This window comes from Cervus elaphus, chromosome 11 (assembly GCF_910594005.1).
Source record: "Cervus elaphus chromosome 11, mCerEla1.1, whole genome shotgun sequence".
NCBI classification, from domain to species: domain Eukaryota; kingdom Metazoa; phylum Chordata; class Mammalia; order Artiodactyla; family Cervidae; genus Cervus; species Cervus elaphus.
The window spans coordinates 96555897-96575704 of NC_057825.1; the positions used below are offsets into that span (position 1 = coordinate 96555897).

The window sequence follows — 19808 nt, forward strand, 5'->3', positions numbered from 1 at the left end:
TTGCTACCTAGCTGGGGGGCTAAGATCCCATGTGCCTCTCCGCCAAAAAAAAAAAAAAAAAACACATAAAACTGAAGCAATATTGTAACAAATTCAGTGAAGACTTTAAAAATGACCCTTATCAAAAGGATCTTTAAAACATAAAATACCACTCTTAGTTATAACTTCTATAATGTCTTGTGAAATAAAATTTGGAAAAGAAAGAAAAACATCGTGAGAGAAATGAAAATCCCTTGAAGTTTTTACCAACCTTCAGATTTATTTTTTAAGAAACTTTAACTTACATTTTTATTTTAATGATAATGTGCAGGATATTTTCTAAAATTGCTCGCACAGTGTAGATTTGGGTAGCAATCCCCTGGTGGCTCAGAAGGTAAAAATCCACCTGCAATGCAGGAGACATATGCAGGAGATTCGGGTTTGATCCCTGGGTCAGGAAGATCTCCTGGAGGAGGGTATGGCAACCCACTCCAGTATTCTTGCCTGGAGAAGCCCCATGGACAGAGGAGCCTGGCGGGCCACAGTCCATCGGGTTGCAAAGAGTCGGTCATGACTGAAAGACTGACACTTCCACTTCCCCTGCGCCCCAAAAATGGCCTTATAGCTTTTCATGAAACACCCCTGCAAGAACAGAAAGGAAGGGAAATGCTAATAAAAATAAATAGAAATACAGAATTACAAGTGTATTTTCAAAATTGAATAGCATGTTTAAAGCCCAAGGCCTGGGATTTCTTAAACAGAAGAAACTCTGGGAGAAGAAAAGTGAAAAAAAATTGTGCAGTGAGGTCCCAAGAGTGGGAATCAGGATTCTTATAATGTCAGTGCTTTGTCCTCATTAGGATCAGGCTACAAGCTTACGTTCTAGGCCCTTCTCCCCACTCACCCCAGATTTAGAGAGGATCCTCACTGTCGTTTGGCATCAGCGAAACAACTGTACATTCAGATTCTCCTTCCCCTTGCTTTGGAGGTGTGGACAGCCTCAGGAGCCCCGGCCATCCCATCGCTCTCTGGCCTTAGAGGACTCGAGGGATTACGCTGGCAGTGAATGCATCTAGTGTCACTTAGGCAGGCAGTTGTCAACTTTACACCCAAATTTTTTTAACTCATTGAGGAAGATACTATGAGTTTTTTTTAAAAGACCAACTTTTATTTCTTTATTTTGATTGAAATATAGTTGATTTAGGGCTTCCCAGGTAGCACTTAGTGGTAAAGAACCTACCTGCCGATGCAGGAGACAGACACTCAGGTTCAATCCCTGGGTCGGGAAGATCCCCTGGAGGAGGGCATGGCAGCCCACTGCAGTATTCTTGCGTGGAGAATCCCATGGACAGAGGAGCCTGGCAGGCTACAGTCCATGGGGTCGCAGAGTCAAACACGACTGAAGTGACTTAGCACACATGCATAGTAGATTTATAATGTATTAATTTCTGCTATACTACAAAGTGTTTCAGTTATATATACACATTCTTTTTTTAAAAAAAATACCCTTTTCAATTATGCTTGAACACAGGATGTTGAAACAATTCCCTGTGCTGTGCAGTAGGACCTTGTTGTTTGTCCATCGTATATATAATAGTTTGCATCTGCTAATCCCAAATTCCCAATCCATCCCTCCCCCCATTCCCCTTGGTAACCACAGGTCTGTTCTCTGTGTCCATGACTCTGTTTCATAGAGATGTTCTTTTGTGTAAAAGGACTAACTTTTAAACTCTGGCGTGGATGATGCTTCAGAGTTGATGCATAACCTCCTGAGACCATCATTTGACCTCCTATCTCTGGAGGGAGGAGCAGGGAGGATTATAAGGTAGTAACCCATTTGAGAACTGGGGCTTAGAAGTCAGAAACTCACTCAAAAGCTCGGCTGGTAAGCGGCCGAGAGAGAGACTGGTCTGAGGATCCCCCCAGCTTGCTTCCTCCCCTCCGGGCATGTTTCTGGAGGGTGGACCGGATCCTTATCCATCCTGAGGGTCTGTCTGAGTGGGGCTGGCTCCCCGGCTGCCCAGGCTCAACGGTCCTGGCCCTTTTCCTGACCTGGGGACCCTTCTTTGTGTGCCAGGCTCTGATTGCCGAGGAGACAAGCAGCAGGCTGGCCGAGCAGGAGGAGGAGCCCGAGAAGTTCCGTGAGGCCTTGGTGAAGTTCGAGGCCAGGTTCAACTTCCCGGAGGCCGAGAAGCTGATCACGTATTACTCGTGCTGCTGCTGGAAGGGCCGCGTGCCCCGCCAAGGCTGGCTGTACCTGAGCATCAACCACCTGTGCTTCTATTCCTTCTTCTTGGGCAAGGAGCGTAAGTCAGGCATGAGCGGGTCCCTCCCGGGTGGAGCTGGCTCTTGGGATGCTCAGCACTGGTCCCGGGACCAGTCATTGCGTGAAGAGTTAGACAGCAAGATTTAAATAAGTGGTCAAGACGTAACAGGTGGCATGTGGTTAATTTCCAAATGCCCTGTGCAGACAATCATATTGTATTATATATATGAGTACCACTAAGGAGGTTTGATTTGATTTTCTAAATTTTTATTGGAGCATAGTTAATTTACAATGTTGTGTTAGTTTTTATTCTACAGCAAAGTGAATCAGTTATACATATACACTTTGTTGTTTAGTTGATACGTTGTGTCCAACTCTTTGTGACCCCATGGGCTGCAGCACACCAGGCTTCCCTGTCCTTCACTATCTCCCAGAGTTTGCTCAAACTCATGTCTATTGTGTAGATGATGCCATCCAACCATCTCATCCTCTTTCACCCACTTCTCCTCCTGCCTTCAATCTTTCCCACCATCAGGGTCTTTTCCAGTGAGTCAGCTCTTCTCATCAGGTGGCCAAAGTATTGGAGCTTTAGCATCAGTGCTCCCAAGAAATCAGGGTTGATTTTCTTTAGGATTGACTGGTTTGATCTCCTTGCTGTTGAAGGGACTCCCAAGAGTCTTCTCCAGCACCACAATTAGAAAGCATCAATTCTTAGGCTCTCAGCCTTCTTTATGGTCCAGCTCTCACATCCATACATGACTATTGGAAAAACCACAGCTTTGACTATATGGACCTTTGTCAACGAAGTGATGTCTCTGCTTTTTAATACACTGTCTAGATTTGTCATAGCTTCTCTTCCAAGGAGCAAGTGTCTTTTAATTTCATGGCTGCAGTTAACATCTGCAGTGATTTCGGAGCCCAAGAAAAAAAAAATCTGCCACTGTTTCCATTTTCCCCCCATTTATTTGCCATGAAGTGATGGGACCAGATGCCATGATCTTAGTTTTTCGAATGTTGAGTTTTAAGGCAACGTTTTCACTCTCCTCTTTCACCTTCCTCAAGAGGATGTTTAGTTCCTCTTCATTTTCTGCTATTAGGATGGTATCATCTGCATATCTAAGGTTGTCTGGGGAAATTTCTGAAATACATGTACATATATCCACTCTTTTCTATTTTTTAAAAGTTTATTTATTTGGCTGCTCTGAGATATTTTAGTTGTGGCACATGGGATCTAGTTCCCTGACCAGGGATTGAACTGCCGGCCCCCCGCATTGGGAGCACAGATCCTTAGCCGCTGGACCACCAGGGAAGTCCCTACCCACTCCTTTTTAGATCCTCTCCTGTATAGGCCATTTCAGAGAACTGAGTTCCCCTGTGCTATACAGTAAGTCCTTATTAGTTATCTATTTTATACATAGTAATATGTATATGTCAGCTGCAATCCACAGAGGTTTGATTCTATGAGAATTCATTTCTTCTCCTGCCTTCAGGAACCTTTCTTTGTAGCTCCCTTCATGCACCTTCTGAAGAGTTTTTGCTACTTTGAAAACGGTGTTGTAACTGAGGGCCCAGGAGTTCTGAAGGAATAGGACAAGCTGTACTTCTGAACCCAGGGAGCCACTTAAAGAATTCCGAGGTGTGAGCATAGCAGGTGTTTGCAGAAGGGGGTTCCTCACCCTGGACCCCCTGAGATCCAGGCAAGAGTTCACTTCTCGCACATTTTTCTACCCACAGTCATTGTCCTGGGCAACAGGATTCTGAGCTAAGAAAGGGAAGCCACAGGGTCAGTGGTATATTGAAATGTTCAAAGTCATGACCATTGAAACTTCGTCCGGAACAAGTGTTGTCTCAAGTGCCCCCTCAGGGTGGTGTATATGCTGTGTTTATATTTATATATATGTATATGTTTTTCCTTCCTGCGTTTGTTTTTATTTCACGTGGAGCCAGTGGGCAGGGCTTTTGTACTCTGCTGTGGCCAGCGTCCTGCACGTGGTCACCCCTGGCCCTGGGCTCTGACACCCAGTACACGCCCCTGTGTGCACAGCCTTCCCCACCCTTGGAATCGGCTCCCACCTAACCCTTGCCATTCTGGGTTTTCTGGTTTCTGAGATGCTTCTCAAAACTAACACCCTGTCTCTCCTTGCCTTCCCCATTCTTAGGCCTGTTTGGGAACTCTTGTTCATCCTTCAAAATTCAGTTCAGATTTTCTCATCTCTCGGAAGCCTTCGCTGCTCCCCTTGTAACTTGTCCTGCACTCGTGTCTCTGTTTTGGGTCCTGTCAAGTCAGTGGTCTGTTTTTTTCCTACTTGAATGAGCTTCTTAAGTGCAGGGCTCTTCCCAAGGTGGTTGCTTAATGAGAGAAAGCTGCAAGTGTAGATGAAGTGTGTGTGCGTGAAAAAAGACTATATAAAAGCAAATGTAAGGGTCTTAAGAAGCTTATTCTCAGCCCTGATGTAGAAGTGTGGCCTTTTAAATGATCAAAGCACTGGAAACAGTATTGCAAGATTGTTGTTGTAGTTCTGTTGCCCAGGTGTGTCTGACTCTTTGGGACCACACGGACTGCAGCACACCAGGCCTGTCTGTCCCTCACCATCTCCCAAAGTTTGCCAGAGTTCATGTCCATTGCATCGGTGATGCCATCCAGCCATCTCATCCTCTGATGCCCTCTTCTCCTGTCTTCAGTCTTTCCCAGCATGAGGGATTTTTCCAGTGAAAAAGCTTTTCCAATGAACAGCTTGGCTGTTTGCATTGGATGACCAAAATACTGGAGTTTCAACTTCAGCATCAGTCCTTCCAGCAGTTTGGCTGGTTTGATCTTGAGATTGACTGGTTGGATCTCCTTGCTGTCCAAGGGACTCTCAGGAGTCTTCTCCAGCACCTCAGTTTAAAGGCATCAATTTTTTGGTGCTCTGCCTTCTTTACGGTCCAGCTCTCACAACCAAATGTGATGACTGGGAAGCCCATAACCTTGACTGTACGGACCTTTGTCGGCAGAGTAATGTCTCTGCTTTTCAACACACTGTCTAGGTTTGTCATAGCTATCCTGCCAAGAAGCAAGTGTCTTCTGATTTCATGGCTGCAGTCACCATCTGCAGTGATTTTAGAGTCCAAGAAGAGGAAATCTGTCATTACTTCTGCCTTTCCTTCTCTATTTGCCATGAAGTGATGGGGCTGGATGCTAGTTTTTTAATACTTAATTTTAAGCAGGCTCTTTCACTCTCCTCCTTCACCCTCATCAAGAGGCTCTTTAGTTCCTCTTCACTTTCTGCCAGTAGAGTGGTGTCATCTTCATATCTGAGGTTGTTGATGTTCCTCCCGCCTATCTTGATTCTGTCTTGTAACTCAGCCAGCCCGGCATTTCTCATGATGTGCTCAGCGTGTAGGTTAAACAAACAGGGTGACAGCAGATAGCCCTGTCTTACTCCTTTCTCAATCTTGAACCAATCAGTTGTTCCATGCAGGCTTCTAACTGTTGCTTGTTGACCTGCATACAGGTTTCTCAGGAGACAGGTAAGATGGTCTGGTATTCCCATCTCTTTAAGAGCTTTCCAGAGTTTATTGTGATCCACACAGTCAAAGGCTTTGGCGTAGTCAATGAAACAGAGGTAGATGGTTTTTGGAATTCCCTAGCTTTCTCTATGATCCATTGAATGTTGGCAATTTGATCTCTGTTTCCTCTTCCTTTTCTAAATTCAGCTTGAACATCTGGAAGATCTTGGTTCACATAATGCTGAAGCCTAGCATGCAAGATTTCAAGCATGACCTTACTAGCATGGGAGATAAGTGCAGTTGTCCAATGGTTAGCACATTCTTTAGTACTACCCTTCTTTGGAATTTGAATGAGGATTGACCTTTTCCAGTCCTGTGGCTGCTGCTGGGTCTTCCCGATATGCTGACATATTGAATGCAGCACCTTGATGGCATCATCCTTTGGGGTTTTGGATAGTTCTACTGGAATTCTGTCACATCCTCTAGCTTCAGTAATAGCATTGCTTCCTAAGGCCCACTTGACTTCGCTTTCTGGAATGTCTTGCTCTGGGTGGCTGGCCACACCATCTTCGTCATCTGGTTCATCTGGATCTTTTTTCTACAGCTCTTCTGTGTATTCTTTCCATCTTTTCTTGAACTCTTCAGCATCTACTAGGTCTCTACCATTTATTTCCTTTTTTGTGCCCATCTTTGGGCAAAATGTTCCCTTGATATCTCCAGTTTTCCTGAGGAGGGCTCTGGTCTTTCCCCTTCTGTGGTTTTCTTCTAGTTTTATGCACTGTTCATTGAAGAAGGCTTGTCTTCTGTTGCTCCCTGCTTTTCTTCTGAAATCTGCGTTTAGTTGGGTATACCTTTCCCTTTCTCCCTTGCTTTTCGCTACTCTTCTTTCTTTAGCTATTGGTAAGGCCTCCTCAGATAACCGCTTTGCCTTCTTGCTTTTCTTTTTCTTTGGGATGGTTTTGTTCACTGCCTCTTGTACACTAATGGAGCTCAATCCATGGTTCTTCAGAAACACTGTTTACAAGTTCTGATCTCTTGAATCTATTCGTTACCTCCACTGCATATTCATAGGAGATTTGATTTAAGATCTACCTGGCTGGCCTAATGATTTTCCCCACTTTCTTTAGCTTAAGACTGAATTTTGCTATGATACACTGATGATCTGAGCCACAGTCAGCTCCAGGTCTCATTTTTGCTGACTGTGTACAGCTTCCCCATCTTTGGCTACAAAGAGTATAATCAATTTGATTTCGGTATTGGACATTGGAGACGTCCATGTATAAAGTCGTCTCTTGTGTTGTTGAAAAAGGATGTTTGCTATGACCAATGCGTTCTCTTAGCAGAATTCAGTTAGCCTTTGCCCCGCTTAATTTTGTTCTCCAAGGCTTGTAACTTGCCTGTTACTCCCAATATCTCTTGACTTTTGCATTCCAATCCCCAGTGATGAATAGAACATCTTTTTCTGATGTTAGTTCTAGGAGGTTTTCTAGGTCTTCATCGAACTGATCAACTTCAGCTTCTTTGGCCATTTATTGCAAGAGAAATGGAGAGAAATGAGAGAAATGAAAACAGTTCATTGTCCCCTTTTTTAATTTGAAAAAGAAAATGAATTATTTTCCAACAGTTACCAGTCATCATCACTAAACCTGCTTTTGTTAAGTCAATGAAACTTGGAAAAAAGAAATGGTTCCTAATATTTGATAGCATTGATCATTTTAAGTTGTTCTGTATGTCCCTCCCCATTTGTTCCACATCAGTCACTAAGCCTAACAGCCATGGCACTGGAAACATTTCTGAGAACAGGACGCTTGTACACGGTACTGTTAGTGCTGTATTACGTTAAAAAGAGTCCCATGGAAAGAACTTGTACTCTGTTTTCCAAGATTTGGACACCTGTCACTTGACACAGTCTAAATGTTGGGCCGGTTGCTCCAGATCAGATCACAAATCCTCTTTTGCCCTCCCATTTTTTTCATAGCTTATGTCATGAATGCAGCTATTGAAACCAGAATTTATGTGGATCAAGAACGTCTGCATATTTTGCAAATATTTCAGTTTAACCATTTGGGGGAAAGTTTCCCTGTTATTAACTTGTATGTCAGAACGATGTTCCCTGTACATGTGCCGTAGCCAGCAGCTTGTCGTAAATCTTGAAGAAAATGATTAGAACATGAATTGGGTTCTAACAAAGCAGCTGCCAAGCAGTTCTGCGCTTCCTCTTTCCTGCTCTGGCTTAAAAAGTATTTGCATTTCCGCTGCAGGAAAAGCTTTGCACCGATGCATTCAAATTAGGGTTACATTTGAGGGTAAAATCTGTGTTTGCTCTTTTTCTCTTCTAGTTAAACTTGTCGTCCCTTGGGTGGATGTCCAGAGGTTGGAGCGGACATCCAACGTCTTTCTGACGGACACCATCCGCATCACCACCCAGAACAAGGAGCGGGACTTCTCCATGTTCCTGAACCTGGACGAGGTGTTCAAGATCATGGAGCAGCTGGCCGACGTGACGCTCCGGAGGCTGCTGGACAATGAGGGCTTCGACCTGGACCCGGGTCTGCAGGAGCCCAGCCAGATCACCAAGAGGTAGGAGCCTGCGTCCCAGGGTGCCCCTCGCCCCTTAGGGGCTTACGGCCCACGCACCACCTCCCTGGACATGTGCTCTGCTAGCTTCACTGCGTTAGACTGAAATTTCCCTCCTGACATAATCCACGTTTTTCCCATGTGGTTAATCCGGACGGAGAGGTAATAATTGGCAGTGATGGTTTTTCATTTCCTTTATGCAGTAGGCTTTGATGCCTGGATCCAGTTTCTCCTTCTTTTCAGGTATTATTTCAAAACTGATTTTCATAAAAAAATACTTCCAGGAAATTCCCTGGTGATACCATAGCTAAGACTCCTAGCTTTCACTGTTGTGATCCTGGGTTTGAGCTCTGATTGGGGAACTAAGGTCCTGCAAGCCGTGTGGCACAGCAAAAAAAAAAAAAAAAAATTCCAGGAAATGCAATATGGGTAACCTCATGATAGAATTCTCTTCAGCCTGGGACTTTATTAGTACACATTAAAAAATGTTTTGTTTTGTTTTTCCTATTACATTACTTTATAGAAGACAATTTCAGAACCGCTGGATGTTTTTGGTACCAATTTGTCATAAGAAGGCTGATCCCCTTCATGGATCACAATCTTGTCGTGGTGGAGGCACTTGCATAACTCAGTGAGGCCGTGGAGCCTTGATGCGTGGGGCCACCCAAGACGGACAGGTCACTGTGGAGAGTTCTGACAAAGCGTGGTCCTCCAGTGGAGGGCATGGCAAACCACTCCGGTATTCTTGCTGTGAGAACCCATGAACAGTGTGAAAAGAAAGCTTCCCTACTAAGAGTGTGATTGACATTTTGTTATTCGTTGGCTCCCTGTTGATACTGGACGTGAGGACTTCTGAGGTAGTTGCTTGAATTAGTTGTCACTTTAAAGAAGTTTGACTTTATTATCCAGATTCAAACTGTGGTATTTGAGCTTGACTCTGATTTCAAGCCTTCATGGTTCTAACTGGGTAGAGCTGATGCCTTTGTAAGAGTTCATGTTTGTAATCCTTTGAAAAGCAAGTCTCCCAGAAAGTGCTGCCCTGGCTGGATGTTTCTGATGTGGTTACAGAATCACCACTGCTTTCTGAATGCTACTTGTCATTAAAAAAAATTTTTTTTATTTCAGTAAAATACACATAACATAGCTTCCAAGCTGGTTGCTGGTAGTAATGCAGAAAACCCAAGAGATGCAAGTTTGATCCGTGGGTCGGGAAGATCCCCTGGAGGAGAAAATGGCAACCCACTCTAATATTCTTGCCTGAAGAATTCCATGGACTGAGGAGCCTGGCGGGCTACAGTCCATGGAGTCACAAAGAGTCAGACATGACTGAACACACACACCGTTTTAGTTCTTGACACGTAATACAAATTTTGTCATCTTAACCATTTTTATTTTTTGAAACTTTTTTGAAAGTGAATGAAAGTCTTTAAATTCTGCAGTGCTTTACAGTTTTTAAAAGCGTCACATACATGATTTTTTAATTTTATTTTTTATGTTTTGGCCACACTCTAAGGATCTTAGCTCCCCGACCAGGGATCAAACCCACGCCCCCTGCATTGGAAGCCTGGAGTCTTTAAAAAAATTTCTTTATTTTTAATTGGAAGATAATTGCTTTACAATGTTGTGTTGGTTTCCGCCATCCAACATGTGAATCAGCCGTAAGTATATGTATGTCCCCTCCCTTCTAGCCTCCCTCCTGCCCCTCTTGGCCGTCACGCAGCACTGGTTGAGCTCCCGGTGCCGTTCAGCAGCTTCCCACCAGCTACCTACTTTACACATGGTCACATGTATGTTTCTTTTCCTTTTTTTTTTCATTTATTTTTATTAGTGGGAGGCTAATGACTTTACAATGTTGTAGTGGTTTTTGCCATACATTGACATGAATAGCCGTGGAATTACATGTGTTCCCCATCCTGATCCCCGCTCCCCCATCGTGCATATATTTCAATGCTACTCTCTCACTTCATCCCACCCTCCCCTCTCCCCATGTGCTTACAAACCTGTTCTCTGTGTCTGCGTCTCTATTCCTGCCCTGAAGATAGGTCCATCAGTACCTGTTTTCTGGATGCCATATATATGTGTTAATACATGATATTTGTTTTTCTCTTTCTAACTTACTCCACTCTGTATAACAAGCTCTGGGTTCATCTCCCTCGCGAGAACTGATTCAGATGTGTCCCTTTTTATGGCTGGGCAATATTCCATTGTATACATGTACCACAACTTCCTTATACATTGATCTGTTGATGGATATCTAGGCAGGGAAGCATGGAGTCTTAACTACTGGAAACCAGAGACGTCCCCAATATGATTTTATATTATCCCACAATAATCGTTTTTTAAATCCCTCACTCCTGTATTGTCTCTCCCTCTCTTCTCTCTCCACTAGTAACCACTAGTTTGTTCTCTATGAGTCTGCTTTTTTTGTTTTATTCACTAGTTTGTTGTATTTGAGATTCTATATATAAATGGTATCATATGGTATTTGCCTTTCTCTGACTTACTTCACTTGGCATAATGCTCTCCAAGTCCATCCCATCCATGTTGCTAAATGACAAAATGTCACTCTTTTTAGATGTTTGAATAATATTCCGTTGTATATACATACCACATCTTTATCTGTTCATCTGCTGATGGATACCTAGGTTGTGTCCACATCTTGGAAATTGTAAATAGCACTGCTGTGAACATTGGAGTGCATGTATCTTTTCAAATTACTGCTTCTGTTTTTCGGGGGATACATACCCAGGAGTGGAATTGTTGTTCAGTCTCTAGTTCATTTCCCACTCTTTATGACCCCATGCCAGGCTTCCCTGTCCCTCACCATCTCCCGGAGTTTGCTCAAATTCATGTCCATTGAGTCAGTGATGCCATCCAAGCATCTCATCCTCTGTCATCCTCTTCTCCTCCTGCCTTCAATTTTCTCCAGTATCGGGGTCTTTTCCAGTGAGTTGGCTCTTCACATCAGTGGCTACAGCACTGCAACTTCAGCTTCAGTCCTTCTGATGAATATTCAAGGTTCATTTCCTTTAGGATCGACCGGTTTGATCTCCTTGCTGTACAAAGGACTCTCAAGGGTCTTCTCTGGCACCACAGCTCAAAAGCATCAGTTCTTTGACGCTCAGCCTTCTTTATGATCCAGCTCTCACACCCATACATGACTACCGGAAAAACCACAGCTTTGACCTTTGCTGGCAAAGTGCTGTCTCTGCTTTTTAGTATGCTGTCTAGGTTTATCATAACTTTTCTTCCAAGAAGCAAATGTCTTAATTTCATGGCTGTAGTCATCACCCGCAATGATTTTGGAGCCCAAGAAAATAAAGTCTGTCACTTTTCTATTTTTCCCCCATCTATTTGCCATGAAGTGATGGGACCAGATGCCGTGATCTTAGTGGAATTACTCGGTCATATGGTCTTTTAGTTTTCTGAGGAGCCTCCAAACTCTTCCCCATAGTGTCTGCACCAATTTCCATTCCCACCAACAGTGTAAAGGTTTCCCTTTTTTTTTCACATCCTCACCAACATTTATTGCTAGTGTTCGATTTGGTGACAACTCTTCTGACCTGTGCCTGGTGATGTCTCATTGTGGTTTTGATTTGCGTTTTCCTAATCATTAGTGATCATCTTGATCACTTTTAAGCCTATGGTTCGGTGGCATTAAGTACATTCATGTTGCCGTGTAATCATCACCGCCATGCATCTTTAGAGATCTCAGCTTTCAAAATCGAACTCTGTCCGCATTCAACACTGACTCCCCACCCATCGCCAAGTCCCTGGCACCCCCCCTTCTACTTTCTATGTCTGTGATCTGCCTCCTCTAGTGAAATCCTAAAGAGTTTGCTTGCGGGGTGTGTGTGTGTGTGACTGTCCTACTTTACTTTGCGTAATGTCCTCAAGGTTCATCCACCCTGTAGACGGTCAGAATCTCCTTCCTTTTTAAGACTGAATAACAACACTCCATTGTACATATATACTGCGTTTTGCTTACTCTCTGGATACCGAGTTCCTTCTCCCTTTGGCTGTTCTGAATAATGTTGCTGTGAATATGGGTGTGCAAATACCTCTTCAAGACTCTGCTTTCAGTTCTTTTGGACACATGCCCACCAGTAGAATTATTGGATCATATTGTAATTCTGGTTTAATTTTTTTAGGAGCCACTCCTCATTAAAACTTTTTTTAAAAACATTCATCTATTTTTAACATTGCTTAACATTCCTTAAGGGCTTCCCTGATGCCTCAGTGGTAAAGATTTTGCCTGCCAATGCAGGAGATGCAGGTTTGATCCCTGGGTCAGGAAGATCCCCTGGAGAAGGAAATGGCTATCCATTCCAGTATTCTGGCCTGGAGAATTCCATGGACAGAGGAGCCTGGCAGACTACAATGTCTTCTGTCTTCTCTGAACATTTAGGGCATTTAGGGGAATGTGTGTCTTTTTAATTAGTGGTGTCTGAATGACAGGCAGTGTCTAAGAGTTTTCATGAGTTCAGAAAGGATTCAGAGACCCTTCCTGCCATGTGTATATTGTAAATTGATCACTTTTGAAAACAAAAGTGGAGTTTTGGGTAAAATCCCACTGAGTTTCACTCGTTGTTGTGTCATTTCCGATAATCTGAGAGTTCTTTGTGGAGTGTGGATGCCGCTCACCGCTCTTATGAAAGGGGACCCTTTGGTCTTCTGACTCCCAGCCTCTAGCTCCTCTGTGTACTTCTGGTCCCAGGCTTACCATCACTGAGTCCCGCTCCATCTCAGGGCCCAGAAGACAACCCAGTACAGAGGGTCGTCTCTCTCCCATATTTCTTTAGCTGTCTCTATATCATTTGATACCTAGGTGTTTTTAGTCCAGCTTACAAAGATCTGTTAAAAATGAAGAAAGCCATCCCTGTTGTATGCATTGTTCAAGAGCTCAAGGAGGGATTTCCCTGGTGGTCCAGTGGCTAAGACTGTGTTGCCAGTGCCGGGGGCCTGGGTTAGATCCCTGATCAGGGAACTAGATCCCACATACCGCAACTAAGAGTCCTATGCCTCAACCAAAGATCCTGCATGCTGCAATGAAGACTGAAGATCCCACGTGATGCAGCCAGGACCGGGTGCAGCCAAATAAATAAATGTGAACAGAAAGAAAAGCACTCATAGAAACCACCAAGGAGAGCTTTGACATCTTTCACCACGTTTGCACACAGATGGGGAGGCCAGCTCACAGCTGAAGTGCTCTGGTCTGTCCACGGGCTTGGGATCGTGGGCGATTCTTCACACAGTTCCTGATGTTCTATCATGACTGTACTTCCAGGGGTGGCATTTTTAATCTGGGGTAGAAATGAGCAAAGGAAAGGAAAATGGAAGGTCTGTAGCACTTAGGACCCTTTGGGAAACATCATCCATGTTGGAACAAAACTCATCTGTGTTGAGAATCTTGCAGAAACAGGTGAATTCTACCAGACTGTCGGCCCCACCCCCAAGTTCTGGAAACCTGTAGAAAGGAGAGGAGAGAATGGGCACAAAGGACCCCAGCGATGGCCACTGGTGGCTTTGCCTGGCCCTCGGGTGTCTGGGGCCCCGAGGTGGACGTCAGGGTTTTGGTCCGTGGCGTATTTTGCCGGTCACTGCGCTTGAGGGACTTCCTCCAAAAGTGAAAGGCACGTCGTTCCCGCCAGCTCCTGGCAGGGTCTCACTCGCAGCTCTCTGTCCTGGAGACGTCAGCCTGAGGCCGTAAACAGGTAATGACTCAGCCAACTTGACATCCTGCCAGGACAGCCCAGGTTGAACTTGAGGAAAACAGGCTCTTCTTGCTCAGGGCACAGTGTGGGGCTGGAATGCTCCTCCCCCTTTTGTTGATGTAGCTTTACTTCCGTTCCCAGACACTGGCTTTGAAGGTGCCCTTAGGGTCGGATTACCCATTAGTCACGATTGCTGCTCGGGTGCTCCCCTGGAACTTCGGGGCACAGAGCAGAGCGAGCTCGGACCTCCCCGGGGAGCAGGGAGGAGGGGATGGGGCGCCGTCCCCCGGTCCCTGAGACACCTTAGGGCGGACAGGGCTCTCCAGAGGACCGCCTGACCCTCCCGATGCAGGTGCGGGATCCAGGGGGCCACGGGGCCAGCGGGGCGAGGCCTGGGAGGGGGCTTTCCAGAGGGTGGGAATGAGGAACAGGTGGAGTGGCCCTGACACTTCACCAGGAAATATCAATTCTGCAGATGTAAAGGATGGGGTGAGATGAGGATAGCCCACTATTTTAGGGGGACCTCACACAATTCATCTCAGGAGAGAGTCTTGGGGCCCCTGAAGCCAGTAAATGTGTGCAGGCTCCTTGGCTGGCCAGCTTCTGCTTTTCACTGGCACTTCAAGGTTCTCTCTCTAGACCTTGTTTTTTTAATTTAATTTTGATTTTACATTAGATACTTCCTTGGTGGCTCAGTGGTAAAGAACAGACCTGCCAGTTAAGGAGACAAGAGACATGGGTTCGATCCCTGGGTTGGGAAGATCCCCTGGAGGAGGGCATGGCAACCCACTCCAGTATTCTTGCCTGGAGAATCCCATGGACAGAGGACCTGGTGGGCTGCAGTCCACGGGGTCACAGAGAGTAGGACACGACGGAAGTGACTGAGCACACACAGTAGTTGGCTTACAATGCTGTGTTCGTTTCAGGTGTCCCGCAGAGTGGTTCAGCTCCCCATGTACATGTATCCATTCTTTTTAAGATTCTTTTTCCATATAGATTATCAGAGTATTGAGTAGAGTTCCTTGTGCTATATACAGTCGGTTCTTGTGATTACCTGTTTTATATATAGTAGTGTGTGTGTGTTAATCTTAAACTTCTAATTTACCCCTACCCTGCCTTTCCCCTTTGGTAACCATAAGTGTGTTTTCTAAGCCTGTGAGTCTATTTTGTAAATAAGTTCATTTGTATAATTTTTTAGATCCTACAAATAAGTGATAGATATGGTATTTGTCTTTCTCTGTCTTACTTCATTTAATATGATTCTCTCTCTCTGTCCATCCCTATTGCTGCAAATGGCATTAGTTCATTCTTTTTTTATGTATGAGTAATATTCTGCTGTATATATTATACATACCACATCTTCTTTATCTGTTCAACTGTGGATGGTCATTGAGGTTGCTTCCATGTCCTGGCTCTTGTAAACAGTGCTGCAGTGAACACTCGGGTATGTTTATCTTTTTGAGTTACCATTGCCATTCACCAATATATGCCCAGAAGTGGGACTTCAGGGTCATATGATTTCAGGGTCTATTTTTAGTTTTTTAAAAAGTTTAGTTATTTTTAGTTGAAGGATAATTGCTTTACAGTATTGTGTTGGTTGCTACCAAACATCAGCGTGTTTTTAGTTTCTTAAGGAACCTCCAAACTGTTCTCCACAGTGGCTGCAACAGTTTACATTTCCACCAGCAGAGTAGGAGAGTTCATACTAGATTCTTACACATTTGCTTTGTCATAATTCATGGTGTTCCTCAAGCCAGGAAGGCACACTTGCCCTGGCCTGTGTTCGCTGCATCACCTCTGTGCAGAGGTGGCTTGTTCGGCCTCTGGTTCTCACTCCAGACGTTGGCCGTGGGGCGGTGAGGGGCTGGAGAGGTGCAGGAACTGGGGCCTAGCACCTTTCTGCATCCCCTTCTATATCAGGTTGTGCCAGGGGTTTAAAAGTGTTTTATTTATAATCTAGTGAGTTCAGTCACATGTCTGCCTCTCCCCCTTCTCCCTCCTCTGCCAGGGACCTGGAAGCTCGGGCACAGAACGAGTTCTTCCGGGCCTTCTTCAGGCTTCCAAGGCGGGAGAAGCTGCACGCTGTCCTGGACTGTTCCCTCTGGACCCCGTTCAGCCGCTGTCACACCGCCGGACAGATGTTCACCTCCGACAGTTACATCTGCTTTGCCAGCAAGGAGGCCGGTTGCTGCAAAGTCATCCTACCGCTCCGAGAGGTAGACCTACCCTCCTCCCGTGGGGCGGGGGGCGGGGGGGTTGTGGTTGCTGGGAGACGGAGGGGATGGATGCTCACAGGGCAAGGCTCTGCCTCTGAGGATGGGCGAGTCTAGAGGGATGCTTGGCCTGAGTTGACCAGGGGCCCCTGCTTTTTTCTGTTGTTGCCTGGCAACCTGAAATTTGCATAGATGTGAATGGTGAGAACAGGCACCCTGGCCTCCACATTACTGATAAAGCTCTTATTAAAGTGTTCATGCCTAGCAATGAAAGCTTTTCCAACAGCCCTTAGGAAGGAGTCCTCCCCTTTCACCCACCAAGACAGAAGAGAAAAAAGCGACTTATTAAAAAAATCACCTTTTGAAAAGAAATGTCAAGTTGCTTCGTTTGTATATCCTTCTGGAATTATATGTAAAAATTTAGAAAAATGGTTCTCTTCCTGGTGGCTCAGATGGTAAAGAATCCGCCTGTAATGCGAGAAACCCGGGTTTGACCCCTGAGTCAGAACCGTCCCTGCAGAAGTCAATGGCTACCCACTCCAGTATTCTTGCCTGAAGAACCCCGTGGACAGAGGAGCCTGGTGAGCTACAGTCCGTGGGGTTGCAAAGAGTTAGACACGACTGAGCAACTAACACTTTTACTGTCCAGCTATAAAATTCCAGAGTTCTCTTCTTGGAAGTAGAGTCTGCTTTGAGATCTGCTGAGCTCAGTCCTGTGGTTTCGGGGCAGGTCTGTTGTGACAGGATCCACAGCTCTGTCAAATGTCAATACGGACTAAGCAACACTCAGAAAAACTCAATTTTTTCATTCACGTGATGGACCCCCATTTTTCTGCAGCAGATGACTTCATTTTACAAATACCCTTAGAGCACAGCAAGAATTCCTTATATAGTTATTTTTTTTTAATTCTATACATATAATGTGAAGTCAAGTGGGCCTTAGGAAGCATCACTATGAACAAAGCTTGTGGAGGGGATGGAATTCCAGCTGAGCTATTTCAAATCCTAAAGATGATGCTGTGAAAGTGCTGCACTCAATATGCCAGCAAATTTGGAAGACACAGCAGTGGCCACAGGACTGGAAAAGGTCAGTTTTCATTCCAGTCCCAAAGAAAGGCAATGCCAAAGAATGTTCAAACTACTGCACAATTGCACTCATCTCACACGCTAGTAAAGTAATGCTCAAAATTCTCCAAGCCAGGCTTCAGCAATATGTGAACCGTGAACTTCCAGATGTTCAAGCTAGTTCTTAGAAAAGGCAGAGGAACCAGAGATCAAATTGCCAACATCCGCTGGATCATCAAAAAAGCAAGAGAGTTCCAGAAAAACATCTTTTTCTGCTTTATTGACTATGCCAAAGCCTTTGACTGTGTGGATCACCACAAACTGTGGAAAATTCTTAAAGAGAAGGGAATACCAGACCACCTGACCTGCCTCTTGAGAAACCTGTATGCAGGTCAGGGAGCAACAGTTAGAACTGGACATGGAACAACAGACTGGTTCCAAATAGGAAAAGGAGTATGTCAAGGCTGTATATTGTCACACTGCTTATTTAACTTATATGCAGAGTACATCATGAGAAACGCTGGGTTGGATGAAGCACAAGCTGGAATCAAGATTGCTGGGAGAGTTATCAATAACCTCAGATATGCAGATGACACCACCCTAGTGGCAGAAAGCGAAGAACTAAAGAGCCTCTGGATGAAAGTGAAAGAGGAGATTGAAAATGTTGGCTTAAACTCAACATTCAGAAAACTAAGATCATGGCATCTGGTCCCATCACTTCATGGCAAATAGATGGGGAAACAGTGGCAGACTTTATTTTTGGGGGTTCCAAAGTCACTCCAGATGGTGACTGCAGCCATGAAATTAAGAGACACTTGCTCCTTGGAAGAAAAGTTATGACCAACCTAGACAGCTTATTAAAAAGCAGAGATATTACTATGTCAACAAAGGTCTGTCTAGTCAAATCTATGGGTTTTCCAATAGTCATGTATGGATATGAGAGTTGGACTATAAAGAAAGCTGAGCACTGAAGAGTTGATGCTTTTGAACTGTGGTGCTGGAGAAGACTCTTGAGAGTCCCTTGGACTACAAAGGGATCCAACCAGCCCATCCTAAAGGAAATCAGTCCTGAATATTCATTGGAAGGACTGATGCTGAAGCTGAAACTCCAATACTCTGGCCACCTGATGCGAAGAACCGACTCATTTGAAAAGACCCCTGATGCTGGGAAAGATTGAAGGCGGGAGGAGAAGGGGACGACAGAGAATGAGATGGTTGGATGGCATCACCGACTCAATGGACATGAGTTTGAGTAAGCTCCAGGAGTTGGTGATAGACAGGGAGGCCTGCCGTGTTGCAGTCCATGGGGTCGAAGGAGTTGGACACAACTGAGCAACTGAACTGAACTGAACATATACATGACATTTACCATTTTAACCATTTTTAAGTGTTATGGTTCAGTGGTATTAAGTACATTCACATTTTGTGCAACCATCACCAGAATTTTTTCATCTTTCCAAACTGACACCTGTCCCCATTAAACAATAGCACCCCAAATCCCTCTCCTCCAGCCCCAGGCATCCACCACCCTCCTTTCTGCCTCTGTGAATCCTGACTCCCTGTGCTCAGTCATGTCCAACTCTTTGCGACCCCATGGACTGTAGCCCGCCATGTTCCTGTGACCATGGAATTCTCTAGGCAAGAATACTGGAGTGGGTTGCCATTTCCTCCTCCAGGGGATCTTCCCGACCCAGGGATCAAATCTGCGTCTTTTATGTCTCCTGCATTGGCAGGTGGATTCCTTACCACTGACGTACCTGGGAAGCCCTGACCTCTTTAGGTCTCTTCTACCAGTGAAATCCTACAAAATTTGTCATTTTGTGACCGGCTGTATCACTTAGCAGAACGCCCTCAAGGTGAATCCATACTGCAGCACTTGTCAGAATATCCATCCTTTCTGGGACTTCCTGGGTCCAGTGGTTAAGAATCTGCCTGTCAATGCAGGGGATACAGGTTCAATTCCTGGTCAGGGAACTAAGATCCTGTATGCAACACAGTTCAGCAAAAAAAAAAAAAAAAAAAGAATATCCATCCCTTTTAAGACTGAATAATGTTCCATTTTGTGTTGACCCATGTTTTGGTTATGTTCTCATCTGTTAATCCAGCCAGGGGCACTTGAACTACTCCCACCTTGGGCTGTTGTGACTACGCCGCATCCCACCCTTCTACCTTTGTATTAATTCCTTATTGCAGTTATTGGGTTTGTCCTTCTCTCTCTCTTTTCTGAACCTGCAATTGAACACCTGCCCCTCTTTTCCCTTGCTGTGCCTTTGTGTGCGTGACTGTCTGCAACAGGTTGTGAGCATCGAGAAAATGGAGGACACCAGTCTGCTGCCAAACCCCATCATCGTCAGCATCCGGAGTAAGATGGCCTTCCAGTTCATTGACCTCAGGGATCGTGACAGCCTGGTGGAGGGTCTGCTGGCGAGACTGAAGCTGGTGCATGCCGACCACCCTGTGCACTATGACACCACCGTGGATGAGGACCTGGTATGATCCTTGGAG

At 45.0% G+C, this 19808-nt stretch overlaps 1 protein-coding gene across 4 annotated transcripts in view; it reads left to right on the forward strand.

The window, feature by feature from the left end:
* The window catches only part of TBC1D8 (TBC1 domain family member 8), a 143569-nt gene that overhangs the window by 83877 nt on the left and 39884 nt on the right, over positions 1-19808 (forward strand). For 3 of the 4 annotated variants that reach the window (XM_043918570.1, XM_043918571.1, XM_043918572.1), the window contains 4 exons: positions 2057-2285; positions 8074-8314; positions 16034-16241; positions 19599-19793. In XM_043918570.1, coding sequence (XP_043774505.1) covers positions 2057-2285; positions 8074-8314; positions 16034-16241; positions 19599-19793 — 873 coding nt within the window. The remainder of the gene's footprint in view (positions 1-2056; positions 2286-8073; positions 8315-16033; positions 16242-19598; positions 19794-19808) is intronic. The other variant, XM_043918573.1, reaches the window with a different exon arrangement.